The 27,259-nt window shown below is 43.6% G+C and overlaps 1 protein-coding gene and 2 pseudogenes across 2 annotated transcripts in view; 2 read left to right on the top strand and 1 right to left on the bottom strand.

Moving 5' to 3' along the window:
- The first annotated feature begins 5,384 nt into the window (after positions 1 to 5,384).
- LOC121819572 (zinc finger protein 709-like) lies at positions 5,385 to 8,855 on the top strand (annotated as a pseudogene).
- LOC121819573 (zinc finger protein 709-like) lies at positions 8,098 to 11,764 on the top strand (annotated as a pseudogene).
- Positions 11,765 to 12,444: 680 nt separating this feature from the next.
- Positions 12,445 to 27,259, bottom strand: part of LOC101103644 (mucin-16) — a 76,125-nt gene continuing 61,310 nt past the window's right edge. For both annotated transcript variants that reach the window (XM_060415430.1, XM_060415431.1), the window contains 9 exons: positions 26,338 to 26,468; positions 25,552 to 25,619; positions 24,386 to 24,534; positions 21,443 to 21,606; positions 20,426 to 20,493; positions 18,801 to 18,967; positions 16,344 to 16,385; positions 16,031 to 16,110; positions 12,445 to 13,202 (listed from right to left, as the gene is read on the bottom strand). In XM_060415430.1, coding sequence (XP_060271413.1) covers positions 13,095 to 13,202; positions 16,031 to 16,110; positions 16,344 to 16,385; positions 18,801 to 18,967; positions 20,426 to 20,493; positions 21,443 to 21,606; positions 24,386 to 24,534; positions 25,552 to 25,619; positions 26,338 to 26,468 — 977 coding nt within the window. In that variant the 3' untranslated portion in view covers positions 12,445 to 13,094. The remainder of the gene's footprint in view (positions 13,203 to 16,030; positions 16,111 to 16,343; positions 16,386 to 18,800; positions 18,968 to 20,425; positions 20,494 to 21,442; positions 21,607 to 24,385; positions 24,535 to 25,551; positions 25,620 to 26,337; positions 26,469 to 27,259) is intronic.

The following is a 27,259-nucleotide window of genomic DNA, read 5'->3' on the forward strand; positions in this document are numbered from 1 at the left end:
GCTTTCATACCATTGTAAAGTTGAAAAATTATAAGTTGAAGCATCATAAGTTGGGGGCAGTTGATAGAAGCCTTTTTTTGTTTGTTTGTTTCCCCCTTGTTTTTGTTAGAAAGGAATTGTAAATTTTTTTTATGGTCTGTGGTTTTATATCTGTTAAATGTTTAAAGGATTAAATCTTGAAGTGAATTCCTATGTAGAAAAGTTTAATTTCCAAAAGCAAAAACTAGGGACTTCCCTAGTAACCCAGGGGATAAGACTTTGAGTTCCCAATGCAGGGGGCCTGGGTTTGAGCCCAGGTCAGGGAACTAGATTGCATATGCCACAACTAAGCCCCAGTGCAGCCAAATAAATAAAATTTTTTAAAAAGCAAAACCTAATTAAAAATAATGATCAATTGTAGGAAAATACAGCATATGTAAATTTCTCTTCTTATTTTCACTAAGTAATGCAAGGGAAGGTTGAATCAAAAAAAATTTTTTTTTTAATTCCTAATATAGGAAACTTGTGGTGTTGGAGATGATTTTTGAGAGTCCCTTGGACTGCAAGGAGATTCAACCAGTCCCTAAAGGAAATCAGTCCTGAATATTCACTGGAAGGACTGATGCTGAAGCTGAAACTCCAATACTTTGGCTACCTGATGTGAAGAACTGACTCATTTGAAAAGAGCCTGATACTGGGAAAGATTGAAGGCAGGAGGAGAAGGGGATGACAGAGGATGATATGGTTGGATGGCATCACTGACTCAATGGGCATAAGTAAACTCCAGGAGTTGGTGATGGACAGGGAGGCTTGGCGTGCTGCAGTCCATGGCGTTGCAAAGAGTTGGACATGACTCAGTGACTGAACTGAACTGAACTGAAGATAGGAAACTAACCTACATATCCTGCTCTATTTTGCTCTTATTCCAGCCACGCTGGAGTAGGAAATTGCAACCCACTTCAGTATTCTTGCCTGGAGAATTCCATGGACAGAGGATCCTGGTGGGCTACAGTCCATGGGGTCACAAAGAGTTGGAGATAACTGAGTGAATAACCCTTTGAAATAAGCAGTTTTGATTACTTCCTGATTTCATTTTGTTAGTGTTTCCTTGTATGAAAACAAACCAATACGAATGCTTACTGGGTTTGTTCTTATAACGAGCTGTCAGGGGTTCACATATTTGATGTTTGCCTAGTATTCTTGCCTGGAAAATCCCATGGATGGAGGAGCTTGGTAGGCTACAGTCCATGGGATTGCAAAGAATTGGACATGACTGAATGACTTCACTTTCTTTCTTTCTAGTAGTACAAGTTAAGCCTCATCCCTCCCTTTTATCCTAGTGCTTCTTACTTGGACAGGCTGATAAGAAAGCCTGGAGGCTCTTGCGTTTTGAGCTGCTGTTTGCTGGGGAGCTTGTCCTATGCCCTGTACTGGCTGCCCCTATGTAGCATGGTGGACCCCACCAAGCCTGAATTCTATATACAGAGGACACCGAGTTGGAAGTTTTGGTAATTCCTTATTTTTTCTGGGTATTGTTTTTGCTTTGGCTCCATCCCTTCATTCTTTCTGGAGTTATTTCTCCACTGATCTCCAGTAGCATATTGGGCACCTACTGACCTGGGGAGTTCCTCTTTCAGTATCCTATCATTTTGCTTTTCCATACTGTTCATGGGGTTCTCAAGGTAAGAATACTGAAGTGGTTTTCCATTCCCTTCTCCAGTGGACCACATTCTATCAGACCTCTCCACCATGACCCACCCGTCTTGGGTGGCCCCATGGGCATGGCTTAGTTTCATTGAGTTAGACAAGGCTGTGGTCCTAGCGTGATTAGATTGACTAGTTTTCTGTGAGTATGGTTTCATTGTGTCTGCCCTCTGATGCCCTCTTGCAACACCTACCATCTTACTTGTGTTTCTCTTACCCTGGATGAGGGGTATCTCCTCAATGCTGCCCTTCCTGACCTTTAACGTGGGATGGCTCCTCTAGGCCCTCCTGTGCCCGGGTAGCCACCGCTCCTTGGACGTGTGGTTGCTCCTCCTGGCCACTGTCCCTGGCCTCGGGTGTGGGGTTGCTTCTCCCAGCCGCCTCCCTGGCCTCGGGCATGGGGTGGCTCCTCTCGGCCATTCCTGCGCCGTCGCAGACTGGCACTCTAGGACGCTGCCCCTGACCTTGGACGTGGGGTAGGGTAGCTCCTCTCGCCTGCGCTTAGTGGGCTGGCCGCAGCCGCCTGGTGATAGAAGCAAGGTCCGATGCTATAAAGCACAATATAGCATAGGAACCTGGAATGTCAGGTCCTGTTATGCCCAAGTCGTGAAATCTCCCAATGACCACCAGGGAGCCGGAATCCGATGCAAAAGCAAGAGAGTTTTTATTACCAAGCTCGAGCTGGGGCTCCCACACTTACCAACGCAGCGGCTAAGGAGAGGAGCCCCGAACTCTGGATTACATTGCTTATATAGGGTATTCTTGCATGAAGAATTCGAAAAACGGGAGTTTCCGGGTTGGGAGATGTCTAATTGTTTACCTTCTGTGGAAGGGTTAGGTGCTGGGTTCTGACTGGTTTTCATTTCCCGGGCTGGCCACGGGTTCTGATTGGTTCCCATTTCCCGGGCTTAATTCGAATTTCCCGGGCAGGTCATAAGTCCTGTTGCCATTTCCTTCTCCAATGCATGAAAGTGAAAAGTGAAAGTGAAGTCACTCAGTCGTGTCCGACTCTTCGCGACCCCATGGACTGTAGCCCACCAGGCTCCTCTGTCCATGGGATTTTCCAGGCAAGAGTGCTGGAGTGGGGTGCCATTGACAGAAGGCTCTAGACTGTTTAGTTTGCCTTACAAAAGGCACACACAGGGCCTTCAGTACCTACCTCATATACCTCCTGGTTACCCATGATGCCTTACATTATAATTTCTGTCTCTCTTTTTAAAATTTTATGTATTTAGTTTTGGCTGCACTGGGTCTTCATTGCTGTGTAAGTGGTTGTGGCAAATGGGGGTTACTCTCTAGTTGCAGTGGCCAGGCTTCTCACTGCAGTGTCTTCTCTTGTTGTGGAGCACAGGCTCTAGGGTGCATGGGCTTCAGAAATTGTGGTGCAGAGGCTTAGCTGCTCCGTGGCATGCGGAATATTCCCAGACCAGGGATCGAACCTGTGTCCCTTGCATTGGCAGGCAGATTCTTAACCTACTGGACCACCTGAGAAGTCCTCTCTCTTAGTAATGATCACAAGATGTTTATCAGTTTCATTAATCATGTCAGAGAACCAGAGAACCAACTCTCTAATTGCAGTGCACAGGCTTCTCATTGTGATGGCTTCTCTCATTGTAGAGCATAGGATCTAGGTGCGTGGGCTTCAGGAGTTGTGGCTCACGGGCTTAGTTACTCCATAGTATGTGGAGAGTCCTGTTTTGGAGGAGTAAACCTTTTCATAGTCTATTGGGAGCATGTGATATCATCAGCTGAGGAATTCCTGTGCTCAGGGATTTAGCTGCTGCATTGCACTTAGTCACTCAGTTGTGTCCAACTCTTTGCGACCCGGTGGACTGTAGCCTGCCAGGATCCTCTGTCCATGGGATTTCCAGGCAAGAATACTGGAGTGGATTGCCATTTCCTTTTCCAGGGGATTTTCCTGACCCAGGGTTTGAATCCAAGTCTCCTATGTCTCCTGCATTGCAGGTGGATTCTTTACCACTGAGCCATCAGGGAAGGCCAGGGATTGAACTGCCATGCTCCTTTACTCCCTAGGGGAGCTTGGATGTAACTGTATGTAGGAAGGCGGCCTCTAGAGTGGCTACTCAGGAAACAACTTCCTCCTTAATGGAAAATGATTTTTGTTCTTTTTGGGGGAAGTACTGCTGACACCTTTATATAATGTATCATGGACAAATCCACCATCTGACCGTTATGGACTAGAAGAAGCTCCCTTGCAATCTTCATCTTCTTAACTTTAAAAAAAATTTGGTTGCATTGGGTCTCACATGCTGCATGCGAGACTCTTGTTGAGTCATGCGGGACACTTTGTGCCATGCATGGGCTCTCTTGTGGTGTTTGGGCTCCAGAGCACACAGGCTCAGTAGTTAGGGTGTGAGCCCAGTTGTTTTGCAGCATGTAGGATCCTAGTTCCCTGATCAGGGATTGAACCCGCATCCCTTGCATTGCAAGATGGATTCTCAAGCACTGGACCACAAGGGGAGTCTCATTAACTTTTGAAAAAGTGTCAGCAGGGCCCAGGAGAGATTATTGTGGTTCTGTGGGAAAACGCTTTTTTGGTATGTTGTTATCTCTGTGTGTGTGTACCAAAAATTGGCTGGAAACAGTCTTGATGTACACCAACATAGGGAGTTTATAATCTTAAGTTTTTATGCCTTCTTCCTCATGTCTGAGCTTGAAGTTACAAGTAACTTTCTAACCTATCAAACTGAACAGAGAAAAAGAAAGAACTGGGTTTGTGATAAATATTACACAAAGTAGAAGCTGTGCTTTTCTGCAAGAATATTTTCATTCTAAGTTAGCAGCATCTGATTACTTCTAGGGGCTTGGAATACGTTAGGACAAAATGGGCAGCTGGATCTTGTTAAAAGTTGGATGCCACGGGCCTCCCGAACTCTCATATTTGGTGATGGGTTGAGCCTCTCTCATGGAATGTATAAATGGTGGGTAGTAAAGAAGGAGAGGAAGGCATTTTTCTCTCAAGAAGTGGGTGATTTTGAATTGATATTTTGTTTCATTTGTATAGCATTTCTGCCATTTCTCAACATACTGTGGACCCTGCCACTAGATAGCAATAGATTTGTAATGCGGGGCTTCCCTGGTGGCTCAGCGGTAAAGAATCCGGCTGCCGAAGCAGGAGACACAAGTTTGATCTCTGATGCGGGAAGATCCCACATGCCTCGGAGCAGCTGAGCCCATGTGCCACCACTGCTGAGCCCACGTGCAGCAACTGCTGAAGCCCGTGGTCCTGGAACTGGTGCTCCACAGCAAGAGAAGCCGCCGCAGGGAGCGCTGCAGCTAGAGAGCAGCCCCCACTTGCCACAGCTAGAGAAAAGCCACGCAGCAATGAAGACCTAGTGCAGGCAAAAATAAATGAAACAGATTTGTAATGTGGTCACAGTAAAACAGCTATGTTAAGTAGTTTACACATGTTCATGATGCTGTTAAATTTATGAGGAAGTAAGCGTGGACAGAGAGTTTCTGATGAACAAGTCAAAAAATAAATAAATGGGAAACAACAGTCATAAGTAACCCTCCTCTAAGTGGAGTGTGGATGTACAGAGCTGTCAGGTTCACTCATCCTACTGTACACTTATTAGGGATATTTTAGGGTTCAGTGGTCTTGGAGGATGTGACTGTGAATGTCACCCTGGAAGACTGGGCTTTACTGGATTTTTCACAGAAGAAACTACAGAGATGTGATGGGGGAAACCTTTAGGAACCTGGCCTCAGTAGGTAAGGATGACAACTGACCTTCACCTTGTTGAAGGACAAGTTTTTCTGCCCGTCAGTGTTTTTCTAAGAGGTGGAACGTGTAAAGGGAGGACATTGGTAAATAAATAAATTAGGTATTGTCACAGCTCATTGTAGAACCAGAGTCTACTGATTTTTCTATAACTTCTAATACTGTGGAATAATTTTTATTTGTATTTTAGGAACAACATGGGAAGATCATGACATTGAAAATCAGTACAGAAATCAGGGGAGAAAACTAAGGTGAGTGGCATTCACAGTAGAAAGCAGTATTTCACATGAGAATTATGTTATTGTATAAGATTTTAAAAAGAAACAAGGTAACCCATGCTTCAAATGTATTGCTCCTCAAAATTTTCACCAAATTACTTTCTTATATATGATATAATGTTCAGTGTTTCCAAAATACTTGGAAACAGTATTAATAAGCCCTATATATAAATATTACCATTTTGGTGAGTCCTCTTGTGAAGTACTCGGTATATTCAATTTTGAACAATTCACACGTGATAGAAAAAAAAACCTATGCCTTTGCTATAAATTGTAAAAGTGTAGCTGAAGCATTTTTAATAAATATAAAATCATTAACAAAGAGATACGGAGAAGGCAGTGGCACCCCACTCCAGTACTCTTGCCTGGAAAATCCCATGGACGGAGGAGCCTGAAAGGCTGCAGTCCATGGGGTCGCTGAGGGTCGGACATGACTGAGCGGCTTCACTTTCACACATTGGAGAAGGAAATGGCAACCCACTCCAGTGTTCTTGCCTGGAGGATCCCAGGGACGGGGGAGCCTGGTGGGCTGCCGTCTATGGGATCGCACAGAGTCGGACACGACTGAAGCAACTTAGCAGTAACAAAGAGATCATTAATACTTCCTTCTTGTTTTTTTTGCAGAAGTCAGAAGGCAGAGAGAATCTGTGAAGGTAAAGAGGATAGTCCCTGTGGAGAAAATGTCAACCTTATTCCAAATCTCAATCCGAACAAGAAAACTCTTATCAGAGTAAGACCACGGAAACACATATTATGTGGAAAAGACCTCATGCATCATTCCTCCCATAACAGGTCCACCAGAAGTCACACTGGACACAAGCCACACGAGTATCAGGAAAATGGAGAGAATAAATGCAGTGTATGTGGGAAAGCCTTTAGTTACCTGCAGTGTTTTGAAAAACATAAATTACAGTGGAGAAAAAACCTATACATGTAAGAAATGTAGGAAAGCCTTCATATGACTCAGAACTTTGCAAAGACACATGCTAACACATAGTGGGACACCTCTTATAAGTGCAAAAGCTGTGGGAAAACTTGAAGTTCTTCAGCTTCATTTCAGATACATGAAAGGACCCACACTGGGGAGAAACCTTATAAATGTAAACATCGTGGAAAAGCCTATGGATATTATCAACCTTTCCGAACACAAAAGAGGACTCACGCAGAAGAAAAATCCTATGAATGTAGAAAATGTAGTAAAGCATTCAGTTGTCTCAGTTCACTCTGAATACATGAAAAGACTCATACCAGAAAGAAACCTTATGACTAAACAGTGCAGTAAAACCTTCAGATATTACCCCTCCTTCAAAACGCAAAAGAGTTCACACAGGAGAGAAATGCTATGAACGTAAGTCATGTGGTAAGACTCAGTTCTAACATAGGTTTCCAAATACATAAAAGAAATAACAATGGAGAAAAACCCTACCAAGGCAGAAAATGTGGTAAAGCTTTCAGTTGTCCCAGTTCTTTTCGGAAACATCAAAATATTCATACTGGGGAAAAACCTTATGAATATAGGGAATGTGGAAAAGCCTTTAGAGCTCTTGCAAGCCTTTGCATGCACTTGATCACTCATACTGGAGTTGGACCTTACAAGTGTAAGCAGTGTGGGAAAGCGTTAATGAGAGGGTAACAGGCAGGAAGGCCAGGGTTCTCCAAAGGGAGGAAATAGCCTGCAAGTGTCAGACGTTTTTCTCTCTCTTAAGCGGCAGGAGGAAACAAACTAGTGATATTTTTTTCCTTCTCTATACAAATACTGTGTTGCCATAATGACACCTGGTTTCACCTCAGTTCAGTTCAGTTCAGTTGCTCAGTCGTGTCCGACTCTTTGCGACACCATGCATCGCAGCACGCCAGGCCTTCCTGTCCATCACCAACTCCCAGAGTTCACTTAGACTCACGTCCATCGAGTCCGTGATGCCATCCAGCCATCTCATCCTCGGTCGTCCCCTTCTCCCCCTAGCCCCAAGTCTTTTCCAATGAGTCAACTCTTCGCATGAGGGGGCCAAAGTACTGGAGTACTTTGTATCATCTGCATATCTGAGGTTATTGATATTTCTCCCGGCAATCTTGATTCCAGCTTGTGTTTCTTCCAGTCCAGCGTTTCTCATGATGTACTCTGTGTATAAGTTAAATAAGCAGGATGATAATATACAGCCTTGACGTACTCCTTCTCTTTGGAACCAGTCTGTTGTTCCATGTCCAGTTCTAACTGTTGCTTCCTGACCTGCATACAGATTTCTCAAGAGGCAGGTTAGGTGGTCTGGTATTCCCATCCCTTTCAGAATTTTCCACAGTTTATTGTGATCCACACAGTCAAAGGCTGAAGTTAACTATTCTCCAACCTTGAGATAACCAATGCATTTTTTATGGAAATGTTTGTCTTAAGCTATGCTAATGTACTATGGATTTACCCCAAACTGTGTCTTCAAGTAGGTCCTGCCTAATGGCTCAGAACCTACTTAACAAACCAGTATGTTATACTCAGATATTGTTGCCCTAATCTATGTAAAGGAAACTATTTGTATGGTAATCTGTCCTTCTACAAGATTTAAGTTAATCATTTTATGCCCAGGATGAACCATTCGATGCCAGGATTATCCCAAAATGCATCTTATGGGTGTGAGGAGCCTGGTGCCATTCTGAGTTTTAAGACATTCCTTTATTAACAGACTGCTAGTGATTATGTTCTTGCCTGGAGAATCCCAGGGATGGGGGAGCCTGGTGGGCTGCTGTCTATGGGGTCGCACAGAGTCGGACACGACTGAAGTGACTTAGCAGTGACTATACTCTTGCCTGGAAAATCCCATGGGCAGAGGAGTCTGGTAGGCTGCAGTCCATGGAGTTGTGAAGAGTCATACACGACTGAGCGACTTCACTTTTCATCTTCATGCATTGGAGAAGGAAATGGCAACCCATTCCAGTGTTCTTGCCTGGAGAATCCCAGGGACGGAGGAGCCTGGTGGGCTGCCGTCTATGGGGTCACACAGAGTCGGACACGACTGAAGTGACTTAGCAGCAGCAGCAGTGACTATATAACATCCAGCTGAAGACTAATGGGTGGGGGTACTCTTTCTGCCCCCTTCTGATGCCTATGTCAGAAGCTTTCTTTATCTCCTTTATACTTTAATAAAACTTTATTACACAAAGCTCGGAGTGATCAAGCCTTGTCTCTGGCCCCGGATTAAATTCTCCTCCGGGGGCCAAGAATCCTGGTGTCTTTTTTTGTTCAACAACAACCTTTCAGCTATTTCCCCCAGTTCATTTCAAATACACCAAAGGAGTAACACTGGAGAGAGACCCTATGAATGTAAACAGTGTGGCAGAACCTTCGAGTATTACCCCTCCTTTCAAAAACATGAAAGAACCCACACTGGAGAGAAACCCTGTGAATACAGGGAGTGTGGAGGAGCTTTTAGTTGTTCAACCTCACTTTGAATACATGAAAGAACACACACTGGAGAGAAACTCTATGAATGTAACCAGTGTGGAAAAACCTGCAGAGATTATACTTCTATAGAAACGCACAGAAGAATTCATATTCTACGAATGTAAACAATGGAAAAGCCCTCGGATGTTGTCAAAGTTTTCGAAGACATGAGAGAAATCAGGCTGGAGAAAAACCCTACGAGTATAAAAAATGTCATAAAGTGTTCAGGTGTCCCAGTTATCTTCGAACATGTGAAAGAACTCACACCAGAGAAAAACCCTATGAATGTAAACAATGCGGTAAAGCCTACAGAGGATACAGTTCCTTACAAAACCGTGAAAGGACTCATACAGGAGAGAAACCCTATGCATGTACGGAATGTGGGAAAACTTTCAGGTGGTATCAGAGTTTTCAAAGACATGAGAGAACTCACACTGGAGAGAAACCCTATGAACGTAAAGAATGTGGGAAAGCCTTCAATCATACCACTTCCTTCCGAAGGCATGAAAGGACTCATCTCACGGGGTAAAAACCTTTTGACTGTAAAGAGTGTGGGAAAGACTTCAGTTGGTCTTCATCGTTAAATGTTAAAACTTCCACCAGAAATAATTACAAATGTGAGTAACATGAGAACTCATAGCTTGATGAAAATTAATCTGGGTATAATGTTCCAGAGCACCGAAGAACTGATGCTTTTGAACTATGGTGTTGGAGAAGACTCTTGAGAGTCCCTTGGACTGCAAGGAGACCCAACCAGTTCATCCTAAAGGAGATCAGTCCTGGGTGTTCATTGGAAGGACTGATGTTGAAGCTGAAACTCCAACACTTTGGCCACCTGATGCGAAGAGCTGACTCATTGGAAAAGACTCTGATGCTGGGCAAGATTGAGGGCAGGAGGAGAAGGGGATGACAGAGGATGAGATGGTTGGATGGCATCACTGACTCAGTGGACATGGATTTGGGTGAACTCCGGGAGTGGTGATGGATAGGGAGGCCTGGTGTGCTGTGGTTCATGGGGTCGCAAAGAGTCGGTCACGACTGAGTGACTGAACTGAACTGAACTGAATGTTCCAGAAAACTTTCAACCACAAAAGAATTGTTTTTAACAGGTTGTAAATATATTGGGTTTATCAAGCCTCTTTCTTGAACTACATCACTAGAGTGTGAGTTTCTACTAGTTAGTTTCATACATGAGTATTGGGGTGATGTAATTCTGCAAGTCATCTTTCAACAGCAGTTGTTCAGTTCCTCAGTCATGTCCGATTCTTTGCGACTGTAGCCCGCTAAGCTCCTCTGTCCTTGGAATTTCCTAAGCGAGAATACTGGACTGTGTTGCTCCAGGGGGTCTTCCCGACCCAGCAATTGAACCCGTGTCTCCTGTGACTCCTGCGTTGGCAGGTGCATTCTTTGCCACTGGGCCACCAGAGAAGCCAGTCAACAGTAGTACACGAGGTTAAAAGGTAGTGCTTTTCCTTTGAATCAGCTAATATTTTCTCTCTCCATTTGAAAGTCTATTGGATCCATGGGTGAATTGAAATGTATATCGGATGCGTGTGTAGTCAGGTTTCATTTTTTATAATTTTATTCTGTATTAAGAAGCAATTGGAAAATGTGGTCGTTTGTTGGGATTTTCCTACAGGATATCTGGATTCTGGACAATTCGTGGATGTCTTTATAGTCTGTTTTCTGTGTTTTATCTTTAACAACAAAGCTCCATTTTTTTGAGACTTTAATGTGAATAATTGTTTTTATATTTGGACCTTTGCTTGTTGTCCTTCCTCTGACTGATATTTGGTGAATAGATTTTGAGAAGAGAGACCTGTGATGGGACAGATATCTGATTCTCTGTGTAATGTTAGAAACAAAATTTTCTAGCATCCATCCTATTTATGGTTCAGTGTTAGAATTCACTGATAGCCTTACTTGCATAGGATTTGGAAAGCAGAAGCAAACAAGGCATTAGTCAGAGTTTGGAGGCACCATACATGAAGAGAGACGCCCATATACGGGCTTCCCTTGTGGTTCAGCTGGTAAAGAGTCCACCCACAATGCAGGAGACCTGGGTTCAATCCCTGGGTTGGGAAGATCCCCTAGAGAAGGGAACGGCTACCCATTTCAGTATTCTGGCCTGGAGAACAGTCCATGGGGTCACAAGAGTTGGACACAACTGAGTGACTTTCACTTAAGGATACTATCTTTTAGCCCATCATTTTGGATTCTTTGACCTTCCAATCAAGAGTACCTCAAAACCACTACCAGTATCTGGCTTCCATTTTTGTAGAGCTGTAGGTTTCCACTGATGTCTTCCCAAGATCCACATCAAAGATCCATCGGAGTTGGGATTTTTCTGTCAGGTCTCTTGTGTCCACCAAGAAGCTATTTTGGATTTCACTGTTTGGGAGTATTGTCTGATCCCCCTCTTCTCTAGATTATATCCATTTAAAGTCTAAAGTGTTTAACAAATGCCTTATGCTGTTAATGGTGCTAGCGAGGGTGTTTTCCTGATTCACCGTGACATCTACAGTGATGCAGTGAAAAACCAAGGGAGTTTGTTTCTCTACCGCACTGTACGCCGGCTGCCTTCTCCTGATCTTTTATTTATTTGTGAAAATAAACTCCTTCCTTGTGTTGGTGTGTCCTGTTCTGGTAGTTGACTACAATCTCTCAATATGTTATAAATTATGTTTGTATGTAAGAAGTATGTTTTTTTTTTTTTTTTTGCCACAGGAATGCTTTGGTAGTTGTTTCATAGAAACATTTTATTAACTATTCTCTAGCCCATCACGTGCTAACAAACACTGTGTTTTTAATTTCTTGAGAGGATCTATGAAAATGACCCATTATAATTATCAATTTTCAGGTAAACTCTGTAATTTTCTTCCTTTGTTCATTATATTTTATGAGTCAAGATTATGTACATATGAATCCAGGTGTTTTTTCTGCCAGGAAGTTTTTCTTTTTTCTTTTTTTTTAGTTTTGATTTTAGTCATGTAGCTAATTTCTTAATTGTTCTTAATACCCAGAAGTTAAATCATGTGGGGTTTTTTTGTTTGTTTTTTTGGCTGTGCTATACAGCATGCAGGATCTTAGTTTCTGGACCAGGGATTGAACCTGCGCCTTCTGCACTGGGAGCATGGAGTCCTAGTCACTGGACCACCAGGCAAGTCTGGGATTTACAATTTCTGAGAGTGAGGTATTAAACAGTAACAGAGCATCTACAGTATTAGGATCATGCCTGGGATGCTTCGAGCAGCGTGTTGGGGAGTCTCTGCTTTAACCTTTCAGTTAGATTCAGTGCAGAAAAAAAATTAAAAAAGGGACTGTCTTTATTTTTTCTCTCAGATCTTTCCCCCGAGTTTTATTCATCTTCAAATTCAAAGTAGACTCTATCTCTCTAGAGTTTGCTGCCACTCTGGGATTCAGCCTTCCCAGATACCAAGTCCCAGGGCTGAGTGCAGAATCATGGCTGACCCACTCATTCCTCTTAGTCTATTTCCTACCTTGGAGGACCTGTGATGAAGGAGAAGAGTCAGTGAACATCCTGGTGAATCTGAACATCAGAGAATAAGGTAGTTCACAAGGAACTTGAGACTGTCAGGGCTTCAGGGAAGGGGATGCAGAACAGGGAGGAAGAGAGATGGGGTGATGGCTGCCCAGGAGTCAAGGAGAGAGGTGTTCAGGGGGTGACTAGGAAGGTAAACCTCACTTAAGCGGGATGTCGATTTTGTTCGTTAGCCACGTCTGTGCCTATTTCACCAATCCTGGTGTCCCTGAGGATGTGAACCCATCAGACAGAAGTTGCAGTTGTCTTCAGGACATCGAAGGGGAGACCTTTTCTCTCAGTCCACTGTGAACCAGGTGGGGGCCAGGCCAAGAAAGGCCTGGAGGTTGTGTCCGACCAGCGTGGTTTGCTTCTGTTCCAGCCAACCTCCCCTGGAACCTGTCTGGGAAACGGGTGTCACTGCAGCTTCCTCAGGTCCAGGTGTGGCAGGTAATAGCCCACGCTATCGGGCTGTAGTTGCTGAACCTCATAGTCCGCCTCCTTCTTCCGCTGGTGGACTCTGGCCTGCGAGGGTGAACAGAGGGCTCAGAATGGACCAGTCGTCTGGTCAACTGTGGGAGGCTACGGGTGAAGGACATGGCTGCAGCCACGGACACCTGCTGCTCCTGTGCGTCTCTCTTCCCATTTTCTCTTTTCTCTCAGCCTCTCCTTTTCCCCTCTTTCCCCTCTTTTTCTTCTTTCTTCCCTTTAACTCTCCACTTTTTTCCTACCATTTTCTCTCTGATAGCCCCCTTTTTTTAATCTTTTTAAAAAAATTGTTTTTTTTTTCGTTCCTTTTTTCTGATATCCCCTTCATATCTTGTCTCTTTTCCCTAACCCCAGCTTAACTGATATAGTAAACTGCACAGATTTTTAAAAAATGTTTAAAGTTTATTAGAATTAGACATCTTTCAAAGAATGAGTATGTAGTTTTTTTTTTTTTTTTTTTGCCATTTACTTGAAATGTGATTAGTTGTGTGCATGGTGGGTTCATTAGCTTTCAGCATCTGCTTGTAAACTTGGAATCAAATAACAGAAGGAATATATATTCCAAGTTATATATATACATTTAAAATTATTAGATCATGGTGGTCTAGCTGCTAAGTCTTTTGACCCCATAGACTGTAGCCTGCCAGACTGCTCAGTCCGTGGTGGTCTCCAGGCAAGAATACTGGAGTGGGTTGCCATTTCCTTCTCCAGGGGATCTTCCTGACCCAGGGATCAAACCTCTTGGTCTCCTGCATTGTGGGTAGATTCTTTACTGACTGAGCTACAAGGGAAGCCCCTGTTGGACCATAATTGTTAATAAATACTGGTTGCCTATATATTAGTTATTTTATCAATCAGTTTTAGTAATATTAATACTGTCTTTAAAAATTTCCTGTACCTTTTTTCATATTCTGATCACTTAGTAATATGTGACAGTACCTTAAAAAATTATTTATTTATGGCTGTGCTTGGTCTTTGTTGCTGTGCATGGGATTTCTCTAGTTGCACTGAGTGGGAGTTAGGGCTGCTCTCTAATTGCAGTGCATGCGCTTCTCATTGCAGTGGCTTCTCGTTGAAGCTCTTGAGCTCTAGAGCACAGACTGAGTAGTTGTGGTACATGGGCTTAGTTGCCCTGCAACGTGTAGGATCTTCCCTGACCAGGGGTTGGACCCATGTCCCCTGCATTGGCAGGCAGATTCTTAACCACTGGACCACCAGGAAAAGTCCTGCAGCATTACTTTTTAAATCAACTCACTTTACTAAAGAAAATACAAATGCTAAATATTTTAGCTTTTGAACAAAATCATGTAAGCTCTTACATTATTATGAAAAAGTATATTATTCAATATTTTCTATTATTGTAAAGATTATATAGACTTCAACTTCTAGTAATACATCATCAAGTAATTTGGACTAAATTTCTTATAAAGATAGCTAGAAAACTTAGACAGAATGAAAAAATGCCTATTTGAAACCTTTGGAGAACAAACAATGTTACTAGAGTGGGATATATAAGATAATGGAGGCCCTGAGAAGGATCCAATTTGTAGGTAAACTGCATACATTTAAAGTGAATGATTTGATAAGTATGGATTTTAAACTTATTGAACCATCCCTGTAATCAAAATAAGGAATGCTCATTATTCCCCCAGTTTCCCTCATGTTCTTTTGTAATTCTTCCTCCCCTGCTGTTTACAGACACATTCTTATTCCCAGACAACCACTGATCTGATTTCTATCCTCAGAGATTAATTAGTATTTTCCAGAGTTTGTTTATAAATGGAATCGTACAATAAGTATTCTTTTTCATCTAACTTCTTTCATTCAGCACATTGAAATTCAAATTATTTTGAGATTTGTCACTGTATATGTTAATAATCCAGTATTATTGCTAAATAGTTTTGAATTGTGTGAATATATCACACATTGTTTACCCATTCACCTGTTGATGGACTTCTTGGTTTGTTTTTCAGTTTTTGACTAGCGCAAATATTATTATGAACATTTGTGTACAAGTCTTTGTATAGATATGTGTTTTAATTTCTCTTAGACAAATTCCTAGGAGGGAATGGTTGCACAGATATATGTAACTTTGAAAATTTATTTTTAATTGAAGTATAGTTGATTTACAGTATATATATTTATACTTTAAAAATATTCTTTTTTATATTATGGTTTATCCCAGGATACTGGATATAGTTCCCTGTGTTAAACAGTAGGATTTTGTTTTTTATCCATTCTATATGTAACACTGTGTGACTACTAACCCCAATGTGACATTTACTTATTTTTATTGTAATTGCTCTACAGTGCTATGTTAGTTTCAGGCATGCAGCAAAGTGAATCAACTACATGTATGCATATATCCACTCTCTTTTAGGTTGCCTTCCCATTTAGTGGAGAAGGGAATGGCAACCCACTCCAGTATTCTTGCCTGGAGAATTCCATGGACAGAGGAGCTTGGCAGGGCTACAGTCTATGGGATCACAAAGAGTGGGACACGACTGAAGCAACTAACACTTTCACTTTCCCATTTAGGTCACCAGAGCACCCAATGTAACTTTTAAAGATGCACCCAAGCTATTTTTCACCAGCACTGTAGGAGAGTTCCAGTTGCTTCATATCTTCACCGACATTTTTTATCATCATTTTGATTTTAACCCTTCTCATGCATAATGGTATCTCATTTATAACTTTCATTTACATTTCCCCAGTGACAAATGTCGTTAAGAAAAGGAAAAGGCAAACCCCTCACAGACTAGGAGAAAATATCTGCAAAACACATCCCCGCAGAGGACATGTCCTTATAATATATAAAAAGCTCTTACAACCTGATAGTAAGATGACAAGACCTCCTTGCTTACCAGGAAAAAGCCGATCAGGCCCATGATGAGCACCAGGAGTCCTGCCAGGCAGATGAGGATGATGGCCCAGAAGGGGAGGTCTGGGGAGACAAGTCCTTGTGTGAGACACCATCTATCATTCCTCCAGGGACCCTGCTTCCCCAAGCCCCTCCCCGACCCCCCTGCCCACTGACCCTGACTGTGCCCAAGTCCCAGTCTTGGGCTGACCAACTTTCATCATCATCCAGTGCCCTGGGTATGTGGCTCTTTTCAATGAGGCAGAGAACCAGAATATTCCCTCTCCACCCTGGGCTACAGCATCTTTGAAGCTTACCAGAATTCTCAGTCACGACATCATTTCTGTTGGGAGAATACCCTGAAAGTGAATGAAATGGAGAATACATGTGAGTGTGTTTTACTTTTTTAAATAAAACTTTTCAAATATGCAGACAAATAGAACCACGTCATAAACATCCATCATCTAGAAGTAACAATATTTATGTCACCCAGTTAAAACAATAATATTTGTTGCTTAGTCACTAAGTCGTGTCTGACTCTTTGTGACACTATGGACTGTAGCCCACCAGGCTCCTATGGCGGGCTACAGTCCGTGGGATTTTCTAGGCAAGAATACTGGAGTGGGTTGCCATTTCCTTCTCCAGGGGATCTTCCCCACCCAGGGATTGAACCTGAGTCTCTTCCACTGGCAGACAGATTCTTTACCACTAAGCTACCAAACAATATCATGCCTAGTGGATAGGTATTTGGCTTCCCAGGTGACGCTAGTGTAAAGAACCTGCCTGCCAATGCAGGAGATGGAAGTGATGGGGGTTCGATTCCTGCATCAGGAAGATCCCCTGGAGAGGGATAGGACAACCCACTCTTGCCTGGAGAATCCCACTGATAGAGGAGCCTGGTGGGCTATAATCCACAGAGTCGCAGAGTTGGACATGACTGAAATGACTTAATAAGCATGCACGTATGTATAACTTATTAACACTTGCCACACTTGTTTCATCCCATGCTGCTGCTGCTGCTGCTAAGTAGCTTCAGTCGTGTCCGACTCTGTGCGACCCCATAGGCGGCAGCCCACCAGGCTCCGCTGTCCCTGGGATTCTCCAGGCAAGAACAGTGGAGTGGGTTGCCATTTCCTTCTCCATGCATGAAAGTGAAAAGTGAAAGTGAAGTCACTGAGTTGTGTCCAACTCTCAGCGACCCCATGGACTGCAGCACACCAGGCTCCTCTGTCCATGGGATTTTCCAGGCAAGAGTACTGGAGTGGGGTGCCATTGCCTTCTCCATAATTCTACTGAAATATTAAAGTCATGTGGACATAATGTTTCACCCCATTTTAGTTTGCATCGCTGGAAAATGAGGATACTTACTACATAATAACAAAGCCACAATCACACTACAAGAGTGTGATATTTCAAATCATACCTCTGGGAATGGATGGATGACTGGTGATGGACTGAACTATCTTATGCTAGTGGAGGGGAGAATGGGTCATAGGAGTTGACAAGACCATGGGATCTCTCTAAATTTATAAATTCCTGCTCAAAAGCCCTCTGCCTGTGAACACACTCACTCCCTTTTCCCTTTACTGAATTTTTTTTTAAATGCTTATTTTCCAGGATTCACCTAGACTGTAATTTCCTCTAGGAAGCCTTCTGATTACCACTCCTAAGTGTGGACTGGTTCACATCAAATAATTCATTGTTTTCAACTGCCTATTCTTGTTATTTCCAACTGCAACATAAACTATATGAGAAGTGATTGGCACTGACTAGGGGAAGGTTGTAGGCCCCCCTTGCATGTACCACCTCTCCCTAGCCTAAATCTTTTTTCTTTTTAATTTTATTTATTTCTGATTTTAATTGAAGTATTCTTTTTAATTGGAGTAAAATTGCTTTACAATGTTGTACCAGTGTCTGCCTCACAACGAAATAAATCAACCATAAATATATGTATATGGCCCCCTCCCTCTTGGATCTTCCTTCCCATCTCTCCTCCCCAGGCAAATTCTTAAGATGTGCTGTGTGATATAAGCAGCGACAAGTACCATTTTAAATTAAAATTAATTTTAATGAAGTAAAGTTTTAAAAAAATCTGGTACTCTGTACTATTAAAATTCAGTAACCATAAAAGCCAGTCACAATAAGCGAAAGTGAAAGTTGCTCAGTCGTGTCTGACTCTTTGTGAGTCCATGGCGTATATAGTCCATGGAATTCTCCAGGCCAGAATATGGGAGGAGGTAGCCTTTTCCTTTTCCAAGGGATCTTCCCAACCCAGGGATTGAACCCAGGTCCCCTGCATTGCGGGTGGACTCTTTACCAGCTGAGCCACCAGGGAAGTTCAAGAATCCTGGAGTAGGTAGTCTACCCTACCCCTTCTCCAGCAGATCTTCCCGACCCAGGAATCAAATGGGGTCTTCTGTGTTGCAGGCAGATTCTTTACCAACTGAGCTATCAGGGAAGTCCTCAGTCACAATAATCATACTTCAAATATACTCAGGAGTCTCATGTGATGTATACAGATATAGGACATTTCCATCATTAAGAAATTTCTACTGCATTATGCTGTCTAGGAGAGATGGCAAGTGTCTCCTGTGTCCCACTGGGTATCATTTCTTCTCCCTCAGTGATGGGTAAAGTCTGGGAGACTGTGCCACCTCTGCCAGCCTGGGAAAGTTCAATGCTGACTCATCCTCAGGTCTCCAGACTCCCAGGAAAGCCCCCATGTGAGGAAGTTGGAAGCCCTCACTCCTGCCCCAATGATCAGGGAGTCTTACCATCCACAAGGAGACTGTTCCTGTCCAGGGTGAAATTCTGCAGCTGAGTGCCATTCTTGGTCAGACGCAGGAATTCCTCATAGATGACAACTCGGTTCAGACTCCGAGCCAAAAATGCGAAGTTACACTGAGCGTTAACCCCAGTGTGGTTGCTTGGAGGGACGGACCTGGAAGGATATCAGTACCTGGAGTTCTACCCCAATTCTAGGTTCTCTGCTGGCCCTGTCCAGGAGAACTTTCTGCAATGATGTAAACATTTGTGTCTGCAGGATCCAGTGCAGTCATTATTTGCCCCTTGTTACCGAGCACTTAAAATATGGCTACTATGGGACTTCCCTGGTGGTCCAGTGGCTAAGACTCTGTGCTCCCAATGCAGGGGGCCTGAGTTCGATCCCGGGTCAGGGAATCAGATCCCATATGCCACAACTCAGAGTCTGCATACCACAACTAAAACAGATTCTGCATGCTGCAAGTAAGACGCGGCGGTGGCTCAGACGGTAAAGAATCTGCCTGCAATGTGGGAGACCCAGGTTCAACCCCTGGGTTGGGAAGATCCCCTGGAGAAGGGAATGGCAACCCACTCCAGTATTCTTGCCTGGAGAATTCCATGGACAGTCAAATAATAAATATTAAAAAAAGGGTTAATCTGCACATTATGAAAGCAAACCAGAAAGAAAGAAATCAAATTTGCCTCAAAAAGAAACATGACTAGTGTTAAGTGAGAAACTAAATGTCTCATTTTATTTAATTGGATTAATTTATAAAGAAATAAGCACAACGAGAACATTTTGAAATGCTAGAGTAAGGACTCCCGAAAATCTGTAAAAACAATGAGAATACTGGTAAACATGGCCAAAATCAACTTTTCCAGAAGTCTGGAAATGAACCAAAGGCTGGCAACAAGCCAAGCAGCATTCAGGTAAGAAAAAAATGTTTGTATCTTGGTAAATGGAGTCAACGTTATGGCATTATAGCTTGCACAGTTCTCATTCCGCTCTCACAAAGGACTCAGTAACTGTGACAACCGTAAGGTTAGAACCAGTTGACTCATTAGCATGGGTCCTCCTCATTCTTCCCTCACTCCCATCCCTTAGCAAACAATTTCCTTTCTCCCTCTGGGGATTTACTCTTCTGGACAATAGGCATTCCATTTATATGACATGTATGTAAATAGAATCACATGCTGTGTGGTCTTTTGTGACTGATCTCTTTCATTAGAACAGTGTTCTTAAGAGGGAGGTGAATATAGGTATAATTATGACTGATTTGCATTGTTATACGGCAGAAAACTGAAAGCATTAGTCGCTCAGTCATGTCCAACTCTGCAACACCATGGACTGTAGCCCGCCAGGCTCCTCTGCCCATGGGATTTCCCAGGCAAGAATACCGGAGTGGGTTGCCATTTCCTTCTCCAGAGATCGAACGGGTGTCTCCTACAGCTCCTGCATTGGTAGGCAGATTCTTGACCACTGAGCCACCGGGGAAGCCCCAGTGTTTAGGTAACAGCTCTATGTTCCTAGGGCTCCCTTCCATAACAGCTAGGAACTGAAAGACTACAGCAGTGGGGACACTTCTAAAGGACAGTGCGAGTCTCCAAAGTGATCAGGTCCTGAGCTGGAACTCACCTGAATGCTGAAACTTCACAGTCAGAAAAATGAGTCTTGATGCTGCTGTTTCGGAAGAGCTGGTTGAGCTGAAAGGTAGGGCAACATTTCCTAGGTCAGAATCCATGACTCTGTGGCACTGGAGAATGCCAATTAGCCAATGAGTACACTGCCTCATTTATTTATTTATTTATTTTTCTGTCGGTCAAATGGTAAAGAATCCCTGCTCCCACTGCAGAGGGCATGGGTTCCATCCCTGGGCAGGGAACGAAGACCCTGCATGCTGTACAGTGCAACCAAGAAAACAAGACAGAAAAGAAAAACCAGCCCAGGTATGTACACCAAAGCATGTCCTGTTCCAGGATATTACTTGGGCTAGTAATTGAACCCTTCAATGGTTGTCTCTTCATTTGTAAAATGCAACTATTCATGAACTATTAAAAAAAGAAGTCATCTTCTGGATAACCAACAAAGATCTACTGCATAGCACAGGGAACTATACATAATATTTTATAATAACCTACAATTGAAGATAATCTGAAGAAGGATATATATATATACATATATATATATATATATATATATATATATATATATGAATTGCTATGTTGTACATCTGGAACTAACCCAGTATTGTAAATCAACTATACTTCAATTAAAAAAAAATGTCCAGGGGACTTCCCCTGGTGGTCCAGTGGTTAAGAACTGCCTTCCAATGCAGACAGTTTTGATCCCTGGATGGGGAACTAAGATCCCATATGCTGCACGGCAACAAAGCCCACAGGCTGCAGCCACTGAGCCCGTGCACTCTGGAGCCCATGTGCCACAACTCCAGATGTCTGTGTGCTGCAACGAAGACCCAGCACCACCAAAATAAAATAATAATAAAAAATAAATAAAATTTAGAAATGTCCAGATGCTAAACTGAAAAAAAAATGTAACTGTGCACACTAAAAACAAAGGTCACCCTCTGACTCTTCAGTGTCCATAGGTCAGTCTCTGCAGAGGAACAGAGTGGGCACAGAAGCCCATTCTTACCGCATCTTCAATATTTCTCTTGTTTCTCTGGTATTTGGGAGTGTCTGGCTGCTTCATGTCCTGAGAATAGAATAGGTTGGTGACAGTGAAATTTAGCTGGACTTCCTGGAAATTGGGACTGATCGTTGATTGGTCTGTTGGTAGATGAATTGATGGCTCCACTTCTAGAATAAAAGGAAAGTGAAAGTTCCCATCAGGGGAAGTTTTCAACAAAGAAGTCATTAGAGTCAGTCTACTTATTCCTGGCACTGTGGACTGAGCTGGGTTTTTAAAAGTGGTTTACAGGAACTTCTCTGGTCCCCCAGTGGTTAAAGATCTGCCTTGCAATGCAGGGGATGGGGATTTGACCCCTAGTCTGGGAACTAAGATCTCACATACCGTGGGGCAACTAAGCCCACTTGATGCAAAAGAGAAGCCAGTATGTTGCAACTAGAGAAAGCCTGTGTGTGCAATGAAGAAGACCCAGGGCAGCCCTCCCCACAAAAAGTAGGCTACAATAAAAAAGGAATGAAATAATACATTTGCAGCAACATGGATGGACATAGAGATTATCATACTAAGTGAAATAAATCAGAAAAAGAAAGACAAATACCATACGATAGTACTTGTATGCGGAATCTAAAATATGATATAAATCAACATATCTATTAAACAAAACCAGACTCACAGACATAGAAAACAGACTAGTAGGTGCCACGGGGGAAGGAGACAGAGGAGGGAGGGAATGGGAGTTTGGGATTAGCAGAGGCAAGCTATTATATATAAATGGATAAACCACAGGTCCTACTGTATACCACAGGGAACTATTAATATATTCAGTTGTCTGTGACAGACTGTAATGGAAAAGAATATGAAAAAGGAAAATACATATGTGTGTATGCTCTTGTTGTTTAATCACTATGCCATGTCCGACTCTTTTGTGACACCATGGACTGCAGCCTTTCCAGGCTCCTCTGTCCATGGGATTTCCCAGGCAGGAATATTGGAGTGGGTTTTCATTTTCTTCTCCAGGGTCTTCTTAACCTAGGGATCAAAGCCATGTCTCCTGCACTGGCAGGCAGATTCTTTATCACTGAGCCACCTGGAAAGCCCATATATATATATGTATAACTGAATTGTTTTACTGCATTGAAGAGGGTAACACAACATTGTAAATCACCTGCACTTCAAGGAAAAGTTTTTAAAAATTGGCTACTGAAGACCATCTGTCCACCTTGAATCCATTTGTCTGTCTGCCTGTCCAGCTGTCCACTAAGCAGTGTGAGAGTTCACTAGGTTGTGGGGAAGAGGAGTTTTCTCTGGAGCAGCTGGCAGATGTTGACCATTCCAGTGGGCATCCATCATCTTTGCTGATCTAGGTCCCTAATGTGTCTTTCTACCTCTCCCCACTCATTGTCCTGGTAGACGGCAATCACCAGAGGATGAGCTTTCTAAAGTAGAACTCTGAGTGTGCCATGTTCCTCCCCAAACCATTCCAGTGCTCAGGAAAGTCTCTGCCCACATCTTTAGCCACAGCTGTCACCCATCTTATGTCAAGGTGTATGCTCCAGCCACACCAAACTCCTTATATCCTCCTTCAATGACATGCTCTATCTTGTAGGTTACAGACACATGTGGCTCAACTCCCTATCTCTTCCCTTCACCTAAGTCCTATTCTCCTTCAGATCTGTTTCTTCATCACTTCCTCTAGAAAACTTTCCAAGAGAGAGTGGTATAATCCTTCTTTGGAATTCCCACAGACTTTTGAAATTCCTCTGTCATAGCAGCAATCACAATGTACCATCAGTGCCTATTTATTTTCATGGCATATACATTTAATGACTAAATAAATGAATCAACCGATGTATGACTCATAACCGCAGCCTAAGAAGGAAACCCAGGATCCTTCCCATCTTGGGTTAGAAAAACTGACATGTAAAATAATCATTCTGTTGGTTGCAATTGCTGGATTTTCTCTTCCTGTCTCCTGTTGGATGACATTGCCATGAGTCATCAGCATGGGCTTCCAGAAAGCCTCTCCTTTTTCCTCTGCACCCTCTATCCATGTTGCTCATACCCAGAAGCCCTATCCTTCACAATACCATCTTTTGGACTTCCCTCATGGTCCAGTGGTTAAGATTCTGCCTGCCGATGCAGGGACCCCCTGGTCTGGAAAGATCCCACATGCTGTGGGGCAACTAAGCCCACGTACACATCACAACTACTGAGCCCATGCTCTGGAGCCTGACAGCTACAACTACTGAAGTCCAAGTGCCTAGATCATGTGCTTCACAACAAGAGAAGCCACCACAATGAGAAGCCTGCACACTGCCACTAGACAGTAGCCCCTGCTCGCTGCAACTAGAGAAAGACCACTCAGCAATGAAGACCCAGCGCAGCCAAAAAGAAAAAAATTTTTAAAAAGACTAAGAATATACAGTAGCCATATACAGATGGAAGAATTGGACCATAAAGAAGGCTGAGCACCAAAGAATTGATGCTTTTGAACTGTGGTGCTGGAGAAGACTCTTGAGAGTCCCCTGGACAGCAAGGAAATCAAACCAGTCAACCTTAAAGGAAATCAACCCGGAATATTCACTGGAAGAACTGATGCTGAAGCTGAAGCTCCAATACTTTGGCCACCTGATGCGAAGAGCCAACTCATTGGAAGAGACCCTGATGCTGGGAAAGACTGAGGGCAAGAGGAGAAGGGGGCAACAGAGGATGAGATGGTTGGATGGCATCACTGACTCAATGGACGTGAGTTTGAGCAAACTCCAGGAGATGGTGAAGGATAGGGAAGCCTGGCATGCTGCCGTTTATGCGGTCATAAAAATGTCAGTTGGACATGACTTAGTGACTGAATGACAACAAAAGAATTTTTAAAAACACCTTTTCCAGCACTCTATGTCCCTCACTCTATGGGGGGACATATCCCCCCATATCCCCCACTCTATGTCCCACCTGTCACGTGCACATCCGTCAGCTGATAGGTGGCACCCAGCCAGTGGGATGAGGCGTTCAGGGTCTTGTCTAGAAATACTTGCTTCACCATGCTGGAGTCCACTCTGGAGGAGAACTGGGCCTTGATGGTGACTGATATGGGATCCAACCTGGGAACAGAGACCATGGGATCTCAGCCAGCACCCAACACCAGCAGTGTGTCCTGAGTTCCTGCTTTGTAGAGGTAAAGACTTAAGGGTAAGCACCGCAGTATCTGACTGCCTTCTTGCTCCAGGCAAGAGAAGAGACCCTGAGCAAAAAGGGAAAAGCTTCTAGGAGTTAAGAAGAGAAGCAATAACAGTAACAATAATGAATGTCTATCGTGGACCTCTAAGAAGTGACTTCCACAGTCCTTCCCTATCACTCTGGTAGAAGCTATAATTATAATCTGTTGTTTAGTCACTAAGTCCTGTCCAGCTCTTTGTGACCCCATGGACTGCAGCCCAATAGGCTCCTCTGTGGGATATTCCAGGCAAGAATACTGGAGTGGGTTGCCATGTCCTTCTCCAGGGGCTCTTCCTGACCCAGAGATCAAACCCAAGTCTCCTGCATTGGCAGGTGGATTCTTTACCACTGAGCCCCCAGGGAAGCCTATTTTTATAATTATCCCCATGTTAAAGACAAAAGAACTTAAATGATTACCTTTCAAAGTCAGCAGCATGTCCCATGAACCTCCCTCTCTGTGGTATAGATATCCTAGGCCTCTACTCATCCTTCAGAGATGTGGGTTCAAACCCAACCTCTATGCCTCAGTTTTCCCATGTGAACATGGGGGATGTATATATTGTATCTCTCATGTGAGAATGTTAAGCAAATGAAATGAGATGATCATGCATGAAAGTACTCAACAGGAAGCCTGGCCATGATAAATATTATTAGATTACTATCAGCTAGAAGTTGTATTTCCCAAGAAGGAGGTGGGTGCAGGGAGATGGTGGGTCCATGAGGGTAACCCTTTTCCTGTACCCCAAAGACCTAAGGAAGGAGATGGAAGGAGATGGTAAGTTGTCAGGGATGTGGGGAAGAATGGGCACCATGTCAATGACTTCCAGTCCAAGGGTGTGCCAGCCAGTGCTCAGAGCCCTGAGCTGCCATCTCAGCCAATGCTTTCAGTCTCCTCAACTTACGTCAAGTTGGTGACCAGGCAGGAGAGGAATACGTCTTGTAGCTGGCTGCTTCTGTAGAGTTTGGTGACCTAGAATAAAGGGGAGGGAGGCTGGGTGAGAGGGAGGTCTCTTGGGGCTGGAGGGGGCCACTGGAGCCAGAGGAACAAACATAGGTCTTGAAGCAAGGGAGACCTGAGTTCTGATCCTGGTTTTGCCCTTAACTCCACTGTGCGCCCTTAGGCACAATGTTCCCTTTTCTGAGCCTCAATTTTCCCATCTGAAAAGTGGGGAGGCAGCTAGGGTACCAACTCCGGAATCTGAAATAACCTAGAACATGTAGGTAAAGGGAAGAATTGAAACAATCACTTAACAGATGCAGGGCAGGATTTCTCTGGTGGTTCAGTGGATAAGAATTCATCTGCCAATGTAAGGGATATGGATTCGATCCTTGGTTAGGGAAGATTCCACATTCTTCAGAGCAGCTAAGACTATGCCACGACTACTGAACCCATGCTCTGGAGCCCAGGAGCCACAACTACTGAAGCCTGTACACCGAGGGCCTGTGCCCCACAACGAGAGAAGCCGCCGCAATGTAAAGCCCACGCACCATGACAAGGAGTAAACCCCGATGGCCGCAACTAGAGAAAGCCCGAGTGCAGCAATGAAGACCTAGCACAACCAAAAATAAAATATAATAATAATAAAAATGGAAGGGGAACAGCTTAGAAAAATAGATGCATGTCAGACTGAGGAATAAGAGGGGCACTCAGGGTCAGGAGGGATCGGAGGGGTGAGAAAGACCTCCACCTTGTCACTGATGTCCCACAGCAGGGCGATGTACTCTGATGATGTGGGGTCTGGGTTGCTGAGATTCCAGTTGATGATGTGGAAATTTAGTTGGTATTCCCTCTGGAGAGATAAACTCTGGGGTGCATAGCCTGGAGCCACAGAGAGGAAGAAAAGACAGACAAAGACTCGGCTTTTAGCACAGAGACATGGTGGCCCAGGGGACACCCTACCTACCATCATAATCTAAATCAGGTCCATATGTTGGAGACTTTAGGGGCTCATGAATGGAAAGTCACCCCATAGAGGAGGAAAATTGGAATTTTATAAGAAATCTCCTGAGCTGAGCTTTTCTGCTTGAGCTTATGCAGTTCCTGCTTCCTGGAATGCTCTTCCACCTTCCTCTTTTCCAGGAAAACTCCTATTCCTACTTCAGGAGCCCACTGAGATGGAGCTCAATAAGAGCAGGCCCTCATCTGTCTTGTTCTTGTCATGTCCAATGCCTAGTATAGTTTCAGGCACATAATCTCCTCCTCCAGGAAGCACTCTTTGACTTGCCCTGCCCGTGCACTCCCATGGCACCCTGTTAATAATAGTGTCTCTGCATTTTCTGTGTCCCCAAGTAGTATTTTTTAAAGTTTATTATATTGAAGTATAGTTGATTTACAATATTGTGTTAACTTCTACTATGCATGCGTGCGTGCTCAGTTGCCTCAATTGTGTCTGACTTTTTGCGACCCTGGGAACTATAGCCCACCAGGCTCCTCTGTCCATGGGATTCTCCAGGCAAGAATACTGGGTTGCCATGCCTTCCTCCAGAGGATCTTCGAACCCAGGTCTCCCGCATTGCAGGCAGAGTCTTTACTGCTGAGCCACCAGGGAAGCCCAATTTCTACTGTACAGCACAGTAATTCAGTTATATATTTATCTTCCACATTCTTTT

The sequence above is a fragment of the Ovis aries genome, chromosome 5 (genome assembly GCF_016772045.2).
Source record: "Ovis aries strain OAR_USU_Benz2616 breed Rambouillet chromosome 5, ARS-UI_Ramb_v3.0, whole genome shotgun sequence".
Lineage (NCBI taxonomy): Eukaryota > Metazoa > Chordata > Mammalia > Artiodactyla > Bovidae > Ovis > Ovis aries.